The sequence below is a fragment of the Ovis canadensis genome, chromosome 3 (genome assembly GCF_042477335.2).
Source record: "Ovis canadensis isolate MfBH-ARS-UI-01 breed Bighorn chromosome 3, ARS-UI_OviCan_v2, whole genome shotgun sequence".
Lineage (NCBI taxonomy): Eukaryota > Metazoa > Chordata > Mammalia > Artiodactyla > Bovidae > Ovis > Ovis canadensis.
Window position 1 is genome coordinate 140,847,003 of NC_091247.1, and position 16,439 is coordinate 140,863,441.

The window sequence follows — 16,439 nt, forward strand, 5'->3', positions numbered from 1 at the left end:
CCAACGAAAAGGAAGTTGTGGAAGGACTTAGGAGGGGGCTTCCTGGGTGGCTCAATGGTAAAGAACCTGCCTGTCAACGCAGGAGACACAGGAGATGTGGTTTCCATCCCTGGGTCGCAAAGATCTCCTGGAAGAGGAAATGGCAACCCACTCCAGCATTCTTGCCTGGAAAATCCCAAGGACAGAAACGCTTGGCAGGCTATAGTCTATAGGGTCCCAAACAGTCGGACACAACTAAGTGACTGAGCAAATAGGCACGGGAGGAGTTAATATCGGGCAGTTGTTCAGGGACTACAAAAACATGAACAAGAATAGTGGGGGAGGGGATGGGAGGTGAGCATGGAAGGAAAAAAGTCTCCTATTCAAATAAAAAGCACACATCGTTCGGATACAGATTAACATCTACACAGAAATCGGTTGGCTATTGTGGTAACGTGAAATGTTCAGTGAATCTACACGAATAGGATTTTACAAAAGATATCATTTCTGAGCTTGAGATTTGAATGGAAGGAAATTGTTTCAGGTGTGTAAAATGGAGGTATTATGGTATGGTAGTTGGGATGCTGGCTCTGGGATCTAACAAATTTTTATTCAAAGCCTGGCTCTACCACTAACTTGCTGTTAAACTGAGTGAGTTACAGTCATTCAGTCGTGTCCGACTCTTTGTGACCCCATGGACTGTAGACTGCCACACTCCTCTATCCATGGAATTCTCCAGGCAAGAATACTGGAGTAGGTTGCTATTTCCTTCTCCAGGGAATCTTCCTGACACCCAGGGATTGAACACGGGTCTCCTATATTACAGGCAGATTCTTTACCATCTGAGCCACTAGGGAAGCCTACTATTAAGAGACATTTCTAAGTATAAAGACAGGTTAACTTAAAAAGTATCAGCAAATACATGCTTGACTTTATCTTATAATCTGTAGACAATACATTAGAATATGTAGTGAATCCATACACGTTTTCCAAAGGAATACTGGAGACAGAAGTAGCAATAAAGTTATAAATGACAATCAACAATAAGATGAAATAATTTAGATGAAGCTTATCTTTCTAGAAGAGATGGGGGCTGGCAAGTAGTCAGGAAGGAAATATAATGTGCTTTTAGTTTTGTATGAAAAATAATGTTCAGTTCCATGTTGCTGAACATAGTTCTGTTTTTGCCAAATAAGTTCTCTACTTCAAATTAATGTCCAAATCCTTTATTAAAACTCTGCTTCTGGCCTTTGTTTTGGAACGTGTTACTTCTATTGCCACCTCCTGATCGCTTAATTAACTTTAATTAGTTAACCTCCTTAACTAACAAATTACTCTTGCTCTCTCAGACTTAGGTTCCTAATATGCAAAATAAAAGATAGAGTTCTTGCCTCACAAATTTATTGTGAAGATCAATTCTTGTTTATAGCATATCAAATATATTGTTTGAGACATAATAAGAATTCCATAATGTTGTCAGTTACTATAAGTGCATTGGGGACCTAGCAGGCAAGACTGGAGCGTGTATGTTGGAAGCAGCTCCAGAGTAAAAGCCACAGGAGGACTATGGTAGAGTCTCCTTGTAAAATGCATTTCTATTTTGGAAGTCCTAAACCAAAACAGGGTCTTTTCCTACAACAGGTTAGTTCTTGGGTAATTTCATATTTCTTCTTTTTTTCTTCTATTTTCCCATGAAGGGGGATAAACTAAGCCCAACCCAGTCTAAGGTAGTTCTGCCTTAGGGAACTTGCCTGCTGTAGAACAGGGACGAAGAGATAGGTCGGATAGTAACAAGATGACTTCTAGTCCTGGAATGAAAGGATCTTCATCTTGTGATGCTACGGCTGTCCTGTGTAGGAACTAGAGCCTCTTGCTGGAAGATGGATATGAACTGATTGCTCTTTTCTTTCTTTTCCATTATATGGTGTTTATATCTTTTATGCTTATTGCATGTTTTCATGGTACTAAGCAGATTTCCCATAAAACTGCCAGAAAACTTCCTGAAGGCAGCCAGTTTTTCCTTCCAGTAACCCCCTTATTCTCCCTACTCCCCTCCAATGCCTCTCCTTTCCAGCTTTGCCTCTGGCTGGCTGACTAATCTAGGATATTTGCCCGAGGCAAGTTCCTCCACCATTTTTTTCCCCAGATTGAGCAATCCCGGCTTTCTCTGGATATACATATCGCACACGTATACATAGCAGCCTCAGGTGCGTTTTGTTTTTTTCTTTAACATCAGACACTGAGTCTCGGGTTTGTGTGGCTTTGTTGTCCGCCTGTTTATTACTGATTGACCTGGCTGATGCCAGCGGGTTCTTCAGATCTCAAGGGATGGACTGGGTGGTGTTTTCACCCATACTCTGAGACTTCCTATAATTACACTGGCACTGCACGTACCTATGTGGAAAATACTCATGGACTGTCAGGCTTGGGGTTAAGTGGTTTCAGTTTACGTCTCAGGGGTGCAGAGTCCTAGTGCACATGCAATCCTGGTTCAAGTGCCCAAACCAGCTTCACTCCAAGTGGGGGTGGCATCTGGGAAGGAAAGCAATTCCTCTTACTCCACCCCTTTCCACCATTGGAACACACAGGCTTGCCTCGGGCCCCCGTGAAATAAGACAGAGATGAAATCTTAGAATTAAAGTTTTCACATGCAATTAATTGTTCCTTAATGTCCAGGAGTGGCAGATATATGATGCTTTCCTTTTCATGGCAGGTCAAAGATGAAATTTGATTATGCTTTGAAGGGTGTGGTTTGCTTCTCGAAATTCCCTGCAGTGTCTTTAACAATGTGTTGCCCAGAGCAAGGTAAGGGGCCTGTCTAACCAAGGGGAGGCGCACTTGTCTCCATATATAGAGGCAAGAGACAGGAGCAGCGCTGGGAGTCAGACCGAGCCTGCACAATGAAGAAACAGCTTAAGGAGGAGGCAGCCCCACAGTGTGAGCTAAGTAAGTAGCCAGCAATAAGCATATAATAGCCCAGGGCATCTACCCACCAGAGCAGACCTGGAACGCGATAAGGAGGCTCCAGCCATTTTATTTTCTAGTTGCAGTAGAAGTTCCCAAAGGAAAGGTTCTGTTCTGGAGGGACTTCATCAAGCCTTTCTGAAACACCCCATACGTGTTGCAGAGAGATTTTCAGAACTAATTTGCACATTTTCTTTTCTCCCTAGGAGAAATTCGGTATGGAAACCAGCCTGTATCGGATCACTGATGATGCTCAGATCAGTTTTTTTTGGTCCCTGAATTTGGATTTTCCTTCTTGCAGTTTACTCTCCTTTTCTCTTCTCTTGGACTCTTTTATCAACTAATAAAAATTTCTCCTAGCAGTTTTTACACGAAGAAAGATGTTGGAAGGTTTTATGCTTTTCTTCTCTAGGTCTATGACTTAGTTAGATAAGCTTGGTTACCTTTAAGGAGAGCAGTTATGGGGGCAATGTGGGGGCCGGGAGAGAGAGGGGTCTAAGAATGTTTCTGGCAGCTGTAAAGGACATTGTAGAAAATTAGGGTGGTTAGTCAAACTATTTTCTCCTTTCTGAAGCACCACTAGCCTGGTCGTCATCTTCAGAGAAGACTCTGGGATGTGCGATTGAAACTGGGAATGGAGCGGGACTGCTTTTGGGTAGGTGGAAAATAAAGTTTGGGAGAAGAAGCGACGCAGCTGAGTAGGAGAGAGGAAAACAATTCAATGCCGAGACTTGGGAGTAGGGCATCTGATGCAGTCGAACTGGCTGCGCTAGCTGATGCTTCGCGGTTCCTCCCAGCTGTGGGGTGCTCTTGGTGGGGCAGCAGATACTATGATGCGGCTCTGGGGGCGGGAGGTGGAGCTGGAACTCTCATAGAGCCGTGTGTCAGAAGCAATGATCTTGTCTTCCAGGGCCTAACGAAGTCACGGCGAACTACAGCAGGAAACGTACTCGTCCGCAGGTTGCTAGCTGGGTGGGAGACTCCACAACACAGCGTGGGTTGGATGAGCTCCAGCACTAGCTCAGCCGCAGACAGCTCCCGCCTAGACCTCCGTGGCCCCGCCCCCAGTCAGCCTGGAGTGGGCGGAGACTCGGGATCCGTAGTCAGCCTGCCACGCGCGTTGGCCGCTACGGCCAATATGGAGAGTCCAGCCAATAGGAACGTGCGGCTGCGATCCTGTCGGCCAATCGCGGGGCGTGTAGGGGGTAGGCTGGCGTGGCGCTGGCTCCAGGGATATGGAGCCGCTGGAGCCGGGACGGATTGTCAGGTGGTTGCGGAGCCGGTAAGGTGGGGAGCGGGCCAGGTCAGGGGTCACGCGGGCGCCCCGCTTTCCCGGGCTCCGGGCGGCTCGAGGGCCAGCCTGGGAGCAGGCGCCGCGGCCAGTATTTGGCGTGCGGGGCTCCAGGAGGGTTTGCGAGGGGCGGCGCGGGCTGGGAGGGCCTGGACGCGGGTTCCAGACGGAGCCGCATTCTTCAAAGGAAGAGCGAGAGGAGGGCCTCGGGAGGGGGAGCGGGAAGCGAGCGCCGGAGGTCGCAGGGGCCTCGTCCCTTCCCCGCCGCGGCCTAGAGAGACCTCAAGAGAAAATGGCTGAACCCCTGGGCGGACCTGCCGCGGTCCCGGGACCCGTGGTCGAAGGTCTGCCGACCCCGCTTCACGCCGCGGGAGAGGCCGACGGACGCGGGGCAAGGTCCCCTCGGCCTCCTTATCTTCGGAGCCCTGATGCCCCGTCCGCTCTCTGGGCCTCCCGCCGCCGCACTTCAGCGAAAGAATTCATTTTACTACAGGCGACATCCAAGAAGCGCCTCTTCGTGTGAAGGGCCTGGACAGACCGCAGAGTCCTGGTGTGTAGATCGGTTTTAGGGCGGTTTGTGCAGCCTCCAGGCTCAGGAGCTTTTGTAGGGGCGTTGTCGCACTCCGTGTGTGAGAAGGGTGGCTGGCTGCTCGACATCTGTTCCGTTTCATAGGTTCCTGCTGTTACAGCTATGTTTACTTTTGGATGTTCTGTTTTTGGTTTTTGTTTGTTTTGTTTTCAATTGGTTTCCCCCAATTCTCTTCATATATCAGGCTATTTCAAAGAGCATCATTGAAGAAGTTGAGTAACCTGGACTTGAGTTTTCCTGTGTGTAAAGTGAAGATATTCGCATACCATCCACTGCTTTCAAAAGAAGTGTGATGGAGTTAAGGGAATGTGACACCTCTTTAAAGTGAAAATCAAAAACAAAAATTCTGTGGAATGCGAGGCAAGAGGAGACAGGTTTCCAGAAACTTTTGCTGGCCATAGTTCTAGTGAATATTGCCTCAACTAGGGGACCTTGTGTTTCTCCCTTGACTCTTGTGGAATCTGAACCCCAACTAGTTTGCAGCACTTCTTGGTTCTCTAAACCTTTGAGCAGGGTTCTTAGGCTCTTTGTTCTTTTGTTTCCACATATTTAAAATGGGAATTGATAGTATCTTAAAGAGTATTAAATGGTGGTGAGTATTAAATGAATTAATACACATAAGGTGCTTAGAACAGTTCCTAGCATGTAGGAGCTTTTGTTATTAATATTACCTGTAAGTAAGTGCCTTCTTTCCCCTAAAAGATTCCACACTAAAAGAATTCTGACCTTATTATTCTTTGTTCAGAATCCCCTGACCCCATTGCCAGTGAACCCCTAGGCCTGTTTTCCATTCACATTCTTGTGGCTATAGACTCTCTGCTGCGTGTTTATCGTTAAGTCAGGTTCGAAACTCCAGCTCTGCAGTACTGCCTGTCCATGATAGCTGTGTTGGGTAAATGAAAACTTCTTTGGCTGTTTAGTTTTTCATTGAATAATATTTCACTTACAGTCTTGGCCTACAGACTGTTTTTTTTGGACCCACTACCAAAAAGGCCATGATTGCAGCACACTTGGTTCCTCAGATTTCCGGAATGGCCATGGGACTTGGGCGGGGAATTTCTGGGCAGCCTGGCTGCACTTATTAGTGAATGGGGAAGCTTGACGCAAGTCTTACTCTACTGTTAGGAAATCAGCGGTGATCCCTTGGAATACGACACAGAGCTAAGCAGCTTTGGTTCATTTTTAAAAAATATTTATTTCTTTTGTTTATTATTTGTTTGGCTACGTCGGGTCTCAGCTGAGATGCGCTGAGTCTGCGGCATGGGCTCAGTAGTTGCCCCGCTGCACGTGAGATCTTAGTTACCCAACCGGGGGTCAAACCCACATTCCCTGCATTGGAGAGTGAACTCTTAACCACTGGACCACCCAGGAAGTCCTTGGATCAGTTTTGACTCAATGAAGTGATGGTTAGAGGTTACATACTGGTGTTCACAAAGAAGCATCTTTTCTATTAATAAGTGACTTTTAGTCTAAGAGTTTGGGTGAGTGCTGTGAAATCAAAGACATCTTTAGCCACTATCTCCTTATTGTGTATGTAGATAGAAATGTCTGCTGACAGACTTAGGCTCTTTCTGTGAGTTTAGAAGTTTCTCTGAGGTTCTCTTGATACTATCTGGAAGGCTTTAATAGAAGACATTTCTGTCTTGCAGTTCTCCCTCTGCAAGAAAACTGCTGTTTACATAGGTAGCAGAATTGGAAACTAATCGCTAAATGAGAAACTTTGGATTTACAAAAAAAGAACATGGCTTACTGCATAAAGTATGCTGGCCTGTTTGCTAGCTTTTTATTAAGACAATTTAGTATTTATATAGTGTTGAAATTTTGATGTTGGCTTTGTGCAAGTGGAGAACATTGTGAAACCTTTGTGCTTTAATAAGGAGGACAGGGAGTGATATCTTTAAAGAGTTGAGTGCTTGAGGCAGAGAGGGAAGCCTTTTTCTTTAATATTGTTGTCATCTTTATCATGTGAGTCTGGTTTGAATAAATATTTTGGAAAAGAGGACAGGGAGCATTTGAATGTGCAGAATATGAGGAGTTGGGAGACTGAGATCCTTGTTGTCTCAGCCATCCAATGCCATTTAGTCTTTTGATAATTTAACAAACGTATGTTGAACAGTTAATGTTTTTTGGCCCCTGGAGACATGAAGAGCCCTCCAGGTATCATCAGGAATATCATGGATATAGTAAAACAATAAATAGAATTATAAACTGTAATATCAGAATGGAATGTCAAAGAGTTGGCCAGGAATGATAAAAATATATTTATTGTCTAATTCCTCTTCCACTTTTAAGATTAGAGTAACTTACATTTTTTAATGTAAGGATCAGTTCCCAGTAAAAACTTAGATTGGGAAATTAGGGTTCTCAGTCTTGTCTTTGTTCTTATTGCTAGTAGGTCATTCTGTGTGGGTATTTTTGTTTGCTTTGGTTCCATTTATTACTAATAATAGAGTGTCTATAAAATTCCTAGGTAATGAAAGGAGGCTGCAAGTTAACTATTGAAATTTCAGCAGGTTCCAAAGAGTAGATGGAGGCCTGGAGAATCTTATATATATTGTCTGTTTTTACAGGTAATTTTTCTTTGCTTTAAGCAAAGAAACTTTGAGGAAAATATGTACTTAATATTGTTAAGGTCAGTCTGCCTCGAGGGAGCCAGTATCTTTCATTGGAATAAATAAGTTGAATGTAATCTAATGGTAATCATTCCTCACTTCTGCCAGAGAAAAGCTACCTTAAGTATAGGGCAAAATGTTTTTTTTTTTTTTTCCCCCCCCGAGGCAAGAAGTGGGTATAGATTAGTTTAATAGACTTTCTTACTTGAGGGTAAAGCTGTCTCTGAAATTTTTACAATGCTTGGAGTTGTGTTCTGAGATAGTTGTGTCGGGCGCAGAAGGCCAGGTTGGGCTGTCAAAGGGAAATAGTGCTGTAAATGTCGGTCGATTGGGAGGAAATCAGGGGAAGCTTACAGTGAGAGTTGGACGGAACAAAGACCAAGCTGTAGTTTCTGGAAGTAAGATGTTAGCGGCCCTGTCATGTAAGCAGGCAAGGAGGTTTGGAACCTGGCTAAGCCTCAGAGGGCTGAGCAGGGAAAGTGAAGAGCCCAGTTTAACAGATACTAATTGGGCCCTTCTAATTCTGAAGTCTCTGGCTGATGAGTGATATTTTTGTCTAAAAGCACAGTGCTTCTTGACAGCCTGGCCACATTTCTCCCCACTGTTATCGTCTTTGACACCCAGGCAGCTGATGTTGTTATCAACTGTGCTCTTCCCCCCGGTGTCTTACCCCTCTCTCCTCCAATTGCTGCCTAACCTTTCTCTTCTTTCTTAATCATTAGATGTTCTCCACGTTAGGTTTTCCTTTCAACCATAAAACAGATTTTCAAAAGTCTAAGTCAGGTGGCAAACAGCAAACTTGGTGAGTTGAAATTGTGGTACTCTGATAGGCTAAATGAGATGTGTCCAATTTTCAGATCATTACTATGACATAAAAAGTCAGTAACATGGGGGGAAAAAAAAGTAACACAGTCTGTGGACCTTGTGCCAGAGAGAGAGAGAGGCTGTGATGTAAGTGAAGCGCCTTGAACAGTGGCAGCACTGTTTGTACTTTATGAACTGGCTGTGCTTGTGTGACTTTCAGCTTACTGAAATATCACCCACTAGGGTGGAGAGGATTAGAGTTTCAAGGCCTTTTTGTTACGCTAACACCAGAGGGGCCTTTTGCTTTGTTATTCTGTCAGGAAGTAGATGTAATCTCTTTCCAACCTGTCTTTTTTTTTCAATATGTCGATTTTATATCAAGTTCATTTTTATGAGAGAAAAATAGGATTATTTTTTAATCAAAATTTAAAAAGCAATTGCAAACTTCACATCCTCAATTATAATTTAGAAATTCACATGACTTTTCTAAGCTTTTCTCTCCCATCTTCCACTTTGGGGGAGATTTTTGGAATCAATTAGGTGGATATCCTGATGGAAAGACTGAGAAATGGGTGCTTTATTGACCTGGAGTGGAAAAACAGAGGAAATTACCATTTCTCATTTTGAAAAATGGCCAGTAGTATTCCTGATTAAAATCCATAGGTTCAGGGACTTCCTTGGTAGTCCAGTGGCAAAGGCTGTGTGCTCCTAATACAGGGGGCAGGGTTTGATCCCTGGTCAGGGAACTAGATGCCACATGCCACAGCTAAAGATCCTTGCACTTCAGCTAAGACCCAAAGCAGTCAAATAAGTAAATAGATACTTTTTAAAAAACATAGGTTCAGACAGCAGTGAGCTCTGTGTGAACCATGGAATATTTCAGTTTTGTTGACTCCCAATCATACGGGGGCAGGAGCTCACCTTCATGAAGAACATCTTATATAATATAAAAGCTAGATTAATAATAATGGTTTAGTAAGATTATCAAGTACTTTAGCCTTAAAGTAGACCTTTAGAGAAAAGGGAATTTTAGAAGGATCTAGAAATCTTTATGTTTTCTTTAAGCAAATGGAATTATTTTTTTAATTTTTTTTAAAATCACAACTCCTTTTTATTCTCCTATAAACAACTTGAGTATGACTTTTAACGCCTGTTTCTGGCAGTTTCCACCTTGTCACCAGCATGTTGAACACTGAGTATTGGCTGAGGAAGAAGAAGGGGTTTGCCAGTCAGCTTTAAACATTCCTGTTCATATTTATCTAATCAGCTGATTGCATGCACACTTCTATGGTTGCCTCTATGAAACTTCTTTTCCTACTAATGCTGTCTCTGATTTTATTTATATAATGGGGAAAAGATGAGGAGAATTATTAGAGGACTGTTCAAAAAACATTCCTCTCCAGAACTTAAAATTAATTTTAGGGAGACCATTGCAACAGCTCCTAAGATCAACGAAATGGTTTGGGGTACCCTTGCTCTCTGTAAGAGAGTTTTCTAAGAAAAATATTAGTTTAAATTCAAGCATTTTTTTAGCCGTGGGGGGAAAAGTTGAAATTATATGTATTTAATACTCAGTATTTCACACTTCCTTGGTGGCAATTTTTAAACCAGTTTTGGGCTATTCACATTGTTCTTCTTGAGTTCCTGTAAATGCCAAGAGAACACCTGGAATTACTGTGAATTAAATTTTCATAAGTTATTATAACTAGTAAGTGTTGGAGGATATAACTTTTTGTTTTGATGTAATTTCAGACTTGCAGAGAAGTTGCAAGAGTAGTATCAGGGAATAAGTGCTTTCAGAATAACATGATATTACAGTAGTAAGCAGCACATGCCTTGGGGAATGTGAAAGAGGGCCATTTAACCCATATTAGGGAGTGAAGCGGAGGATTTGCTGAGGAGGACTTTTTTATTTCTTTGGATTCAGGAGAAACTTCCAAATCACAATTTCAGAGCATGGCTGTTTGCGCACTAAGTCCAAGTAGTAGTAAGTTAAGCTTGAGGCTTCAGCTCTCTGGGTATCCACTGCAGAAGCTCCATCAGAGAGAATTGGTCCCTGAAGTGTTCACTGAGAAACGGAAGGTTCCTGAGGTGTTTGTTGGGGAACTGAGTAAATCTGCATGATCTTTATGTTTTTAAAAAATAAACGATGCATTTACTTGGCAATTTTTTTTTTTTAATTGTAAAACTGCACACAGTGTATTTTCATGAGAGGTCCTCCTTTTGCCTGACCTCGTCTGGGCTCCTCCACTCCTTCCTCTTGGAGTCGGCATTACCAGTTTTGGGCATCTCCTTGGGCATCTCCTCTGTTCGCGTATTTTCTCAATATTTCTCTTTTGTTGCATAAGTGATAGCTAAGTGTTCTATAAATTATATCTTTAACTTCACAGTGTATCTTGGAGACTGTTTCCTACCAATCTGTTTAGATCTGCCTTGTTTATCGTATTCCATTCTATGAATGTCCTAGGTTGTTTTAGTCTTTTGACACTACAGACAGTGCTGTGGGAAATATTCTTGCATATGCTGATACTTCCTGTACAAATGTTTCTTCAGTATGCGTTCTTAGAAATGGAATTGCTGGGTCAAAGGATATGTAGACTTTTGACATTTAGACAGAAAATGTAATTAGCATTCTTATTTTATAAAACAGTCTTTCAACTTTTTTGATAAGGAATAGGATAAAATAGTTATTACATTGACCCGTGAGTGCCCTTTTCCCCCCTGCTGTCAATGGCTGTTTGATAGGAGGAGACTTACTGGCTCTAAGAGAAGGTGATGCTTAGTGGTTGGGGGTGAGCTAGAATGTCAAGGCACCTTGTTAATCATAACTGTCCGAGCACTGCAGGGTTGAATCTTGTTGCCTGTGTCTCCACTTGATCTTTTTCTTAGCATAATTTAATGACTGAAGTGACCTGGGGGTATGGTCCTAGAGAGCAAAGTGGTCTTATATTAACTTACTGCTTCTCTATGGGTGTTGGATTTTCGTGGAGACCTTAACATTGTGCAGCACCCAGAGTGTACTGACTCTCCATGCCTTGCCCTAGTTATGTTCTCTAGACACTGCAAGCAATGGAGCTTACAGTTTGTTGACTCAGTGTTTCGATGAGAAATTTGGAATAGGGAATTCCCTGATGGCCCACTGGTTAGGACTCAGTGCTCTCACTGCTGGGGCCCAGGTTGATCCCTGGTCTGGGAACTAAGATCCTACAAGCTGCATGGTGCAGCAAAACAAACAAGCAAACACACCAGCAAACAGGTTGGAATCTAGAACCCATTTTCTTCCTTGGAGAGAGATTTCACAGAGAAGGTCAGGCTTCTTGTGTTTTACAAGTTCTGTAAGTAATTATGGGAGCAATCACTTAGAATACTAATAGTAATTATTAAAATTTTTATCTTGAGATATTTCTGTTTAAAATTACTTAACTGTCACCTTTTCACACTTCATATTGGGAAAAAAACACACTACTGTCTCAACTGTTTGCTTTTTTAAAGATGCAAGGTTTAAAGGCTCCTTTTGGACAGGGATCGTCCTCAAATGCACTGAACGCTTCTGTGCCTTCTAACACCAAGTGTCAGTCATCATGCAAAAGTAGTTGAAGTTTATTGATTCTTCATGAGTAGGACAGCAGTTAGAAACTTGAGTTATTCTTAATAATAACAATATAACATTAGTAATACTATTCTTTAAAAAATAACCACTCAACACTTTTCGGCATGTCTTTCCATTTTATTTATTTAATTTATTTTTTGGCTGTGCTGTGTGGCTTGCAGGATCTCAGTTCCCCATTCAGGGATTGAACTGAATCCCAGGCCACAGCAATGAAAGGCTAGAGTCCTCATCACTATGCCACCAGGGAACTCCCAATAATAATGCTCTTTTTGTGGGGAATAGGGTGAGAGGCCTGTGCTTTGTGGCTTGTGGGATCTTGGTTCCCTGACCAGTGATTAAACTTGCCCTTTGCAGGGAAAGCATGGAGTTCTAACCACTGGACCACCAGGAAATTCCCGATAATCTTAATAATAATGTTCTCATAGCTGATTGAAGTATAAGGAAGTTGTCTCATAAAAAGCTCATGATTTCCCTTGTAAGAGCTGTAGTCCCAGATCGGATTTGTGGTTTCTAGTTTATTGTGTGTTATCCTGGCTTCTTAGAATTAAGTAAAAGTATCTGTGTTGTGATTGGAATTCAAGTGGTGCCGCTACTGAGCGGTCAGATTAAGTCCCATTTAGTTGAGGTGCTGGCTGAAAGAGGGCTGGGATTTAGTCAGCAGTAGTGAGGTCTGCTGGCAAAACCATCTCATAGCACAAACTGATAGGAAGGACATGGCTACTGTTTATTATGAGTCTCCTTATTGGTGACTATAGAGTTGAAAGTTTATATTTTCTAAATTAGCAAGATTTAGATGTTGCTATGTGGTATACTCCAGAAAATAGGTGAAATCTAGTACCCCTTTCAGGTCTTAATTCTGTAATTTGGCAAAACAGATATAGAATATGTTGATTTGTTGTAGTTTTAGTCGCTAGGTCATGTCCAACTCTTGCGACCCCCATGGACTGTAGCCTATCAAGCTCCACTGTCCATGGGATTTTCCGTACAAGAGACTAGAGTGGACTGCCATTTCCCTTTCCAGGGGATCTTCCCTACCAGGGCTTGAACCCAAGTCTCCTGCATTGGCGTGAGGATTTTTTACTGTTGAGCTACCAGGGAAGTCCTAGAATATGTCGATAGATTATCTAAAAAAGAAAGTAGAGCACTGTTCACATAAGAGCAATAATGGTACGAGAGTGGAAAAAGACTAGTAAAGGATAGATAAGGGGAGGTTTCCTCAGTTTTTCAGGATGGTTGTTACTGGGATTCAAGGGGGGGTGGTTAACAATATTGTTTACCTTTCCCATAATTTCTAAGTCTAGAATTAACTAAGAAGTAGATTCCTTAATCAGTAGATCAGAATTTTTAAACAACCTTATTGGTGGAGTTGACTGGAGAATATGCCATAGATCCGTGGCCCAGTGGGCTTACTAATACCACCTCTACCCCCTGTTAAACTTAGCCCACTTAAACTTAAGCCCTCTACCCCAGTTCACCTTAACCCAGTAGGAGGCTGGACATCTGGAATACCCCCTCACTACCACACCCCCTCACCCCTAACATCCCTCACTCCTCGTCCCCCCGGTAAGTTGCTTACTGCTGATAGAGAGCCGTGCAGGTGGGCTGCTGTCGGTGCCCTTTTCTCCTGGTGCCTCGGCTCTCCTTGAGGGGAGTGTGGTCACTCACTCTTCTCTCAGTTGTTGAAGTGTTGGGGAATGAGACCTGAAACCTTAAAGCTGAAGTCTCTCTCAGGGAAAGATGAGACTGGGAAATAGTGGCCCTCTCCTACCAGTGTGCTGGTGAAGTCTTTCCCCCTTCCTCCCCACCCTCCAGAAACTTGAAACATGAACTTAAATTGTTAGTTAGATCAAAGAGAGTTATAGATCTTTGTCCTTAAAAGCGCATCAAAACGGTGGGAAGTCAGTCTTTTAAATATTTGGGTTAATTGCAGGTAAAGGGTGGGAGACTGGGTGACTGATTGCCTGGAAGCCTCTGTGTGGAGGCCTTCTTTGTGTTGTTCAGTCGCTAAGTCGTGTCCGATTCTTTGCGACCCCTTGGACTGCAGCACGGCAGCTTTCCCTGCCATTCACTGTCTCCCGTGGATACTTAAAAACTACTTGCCCACTTGCCCGAAATACCTTTTGCTTCACTTTGGTTTCCAAGTGTTGCTAGTATTTCATTTTTTTCCCGTAAATATCTCTTAATCATATTCTGAAAACTGTGATTGTTTTCAAGGTTATCTAATTCAGTAGAACGATGATTATTTTCGCATAGTAAGGGTTCAGTCATACAGTGTCACAGAATACTGGTTGTGAACTTGTTTTAATTTGTTCTTGCTAATTCTCCTCTTCTCTCTTTTCCAGAATCCTTTTCTAAGAACTCAGGCACTCAGGTATCCACCATGGTGTTGGGTCCTGAACAGAAGATACCAGATGGTAATTTACACCTTTGTGTTATAGACTCATTTTTGTTTGAAATTAGGCTTAAGCCATTAAGAAAAATGTACCATATTGTCCTTCTTGTCCTCTGTTCCATCAAAAGCTGTCACCATCTCCTGTCCCCCAGCCAACTATATGGAGACTTGCTCCATTCAGAGGTGACTTAGGTGACCTGGTGACCGAGGCTGTAAATGAAAATGGATTTATAACCATAGAGACCTGCCTCAATTTTATTTCCAGTTCTCAGATGAGCCAAGATTAGCTGCAAGTCTGGTTTCTATAGCAGTAGTGCTTGTAAAGGCAGTCTAACTTGCAGACCTGGTATAAAAACTTCTGGGGTGCTTTAGCTGCTGAAGACACTTCAGATAAGAGTGGAACAGGAAAATACTGAGCTAGCACCTTGTAGAGTATTTCAGGAGACTTTATGCTTTGACTAATCCTTCCTGATTCTAAATTTCTCCTTTAGAATTTCCATTCCTTTTCTGTACATTTACTCCTCAGTTCAGTGTCACTTAAGGTGAAGTGGGTCAGTTCCCTATGAAAAGAAAGCTTTTGTTTTTCTAATTGGCGGTTGCAAGAGGTTCTTGGAAACCCTGAGATTAGAGCTTTGTGGTTAAAAATAGCCATTTGATGGTCTCAGCAGACTGGGTTTCCTAATTTTCTGGTGAGTTAGCCCTTTTCTGTCAGACCCTCGCCCGGCTCCCCTGCTGGCCGGATTTAAAATTAGCAGCGAAATGCAAGAGGAAGACTAATCACACTGGTGATTAGTCTGCGGTGAGCCCTTCAGTCGCAAGGGTGACACCTCCCCCTCCTCAGGCTCTTCACTGAAGGCCTTCACCAAACAGGAACCCTTTGTCAGGTGGCAAAGGGTTCCTGTTAGGTCGTTTCTCTGCGGCTACAGATTTTAGCCTGAAATATGATAGTGTTTTGTAAGTTAATCATTTCTGGGGAAGCCTGATGGAGATACAATGTTCAAGAATGATCCTTTGAGTAAATCCTACCAAATAATGGGTGGGAGGTGGAGAGAATGTCCCGTTAGCCTGTTTCCTTCTAAAAGTTAAGATATAGGTTATCAGTGAGGCTAGTCTGGGGATGTTACATATTGAGCCCTGGACATCAGTGATTTGGGAAGAAAATGAAATGATTCTAAAAATTGGCAAGTGACAATAGAAGCGTGAAACTACGGGGAGGCCGGTTGTGAGATTAGTGTTGAAAACCGATATAGAGATTGGTGACTGGAGAAGAGGGTTGAGAGGGAGCTTTTTTACCGTAAGCATTTTTGTGTTTCTCAAATTTTCAGCCAATACATTTGAATGTATTGCCAATTCAAAAATTAATTTAAAAATATAGTAGTGGAAATTGAGATGGAGTTAGGTAGATCTTGTGCATTTATTGAGGTATTAAAAAGATTTAACTTTAGCACTTCTAAAGATGATTATTGATATTACCAACTGCACTGGGCTTCCCAGGTAGTGCAGTGGGTAAAGAATCTTCCTGCCAATGCAGGAGACACCAGAGATGCGGGTTCAATCACTGGGTCAGGAAGATCCCCTGAAATAGGAAATGACAACCTGCTCCAGTATTCTTGCCTGGAAAATTCCACGGACAGAGGAGCCTGGCAGACTATAGTCCCTGGGGTTGCTAAGAGTCGGACAGAACCAAGCACCTTTATATTAGTGTATTTTATTCATTTTAATTCATTTCTTCTCGATTGTTTTAACTCAGAAGATGCTTCTGGAGACCATGGAGACTCTGCCAGTCTTGGTGCTATCAACCCTGCATACAGTAACTCCTCAATTCCGCAGTCCCCCGGGGCAGGCTCAGAGGACCCCTTTACCACCTACTTTAATGAGAAGATTGCCATTCCTGAGGAGGAGGTTAGTGACACGTCCTTGGGGGAAAATATTATTATCTAGGGAAAACTTATGTACAATGTCTGCTAGACAACTGAAGATCAGCAACCTCAGAGTCAATTCTGGCAGGCAGTCTCTGAAGACTGAATTTTTGTAGTCAGAGAAACTGTTAAGGAAACCAAGGTCCTTGTAAAACCATTGCCAAGTTTTACTGGTGAGCATTTTTTGATCCAGAAAACATGATTTTCATGTTCCCTTTTTTATGGTGCCTTTTGTCCCGTTTGGGTAGTGTTTGAGCACAGAGGTAGGAGTTATTATTG

General features: G+C 42.8%; 1 protein-coding gene across 4 annotated transcripts in view; it reads left to right on the top strand.

The window, feature by feature from the left end:
* Positions 1–4,018: 4,018 nt before the first annotated feature.
* LOC138437311 (natural resistance-associated macrophage protein 2) overlaps positions 4,019–16,439 on the top strand; it is a 30,793-nt gene continuing 18,372 nt past the window's right edge. Inside the window, exons 1-4 of one of the 4 annotated variants that reach the window (XM_069584379.1) lie at positions 4,178–4,225; positions 4,728–4,784; positions 14,192–14,263; positions 15,992–16,143. In XM_069584379.1, the coding sequence (XP_069440480.1) occupies positions 14,230–14,263; positions 15,992–16,143 (186 nt within the window). In that variant the 5' untranslated portion in view covers positions 4,178–4,225; positions 4,728–4,784; positions 14,192–14,229. Of the gene's footprint in view, positions 4,226–4,727; positions 4,785–14,191; positions 14,264–15,991; positions 16,144–16,439 lie in introns of all 4 variants that reach the window. The other 3 variants (XM_069584378.1, XM_069584376.1, XM_069584377.1) reach the window with 3 other exon arrangements.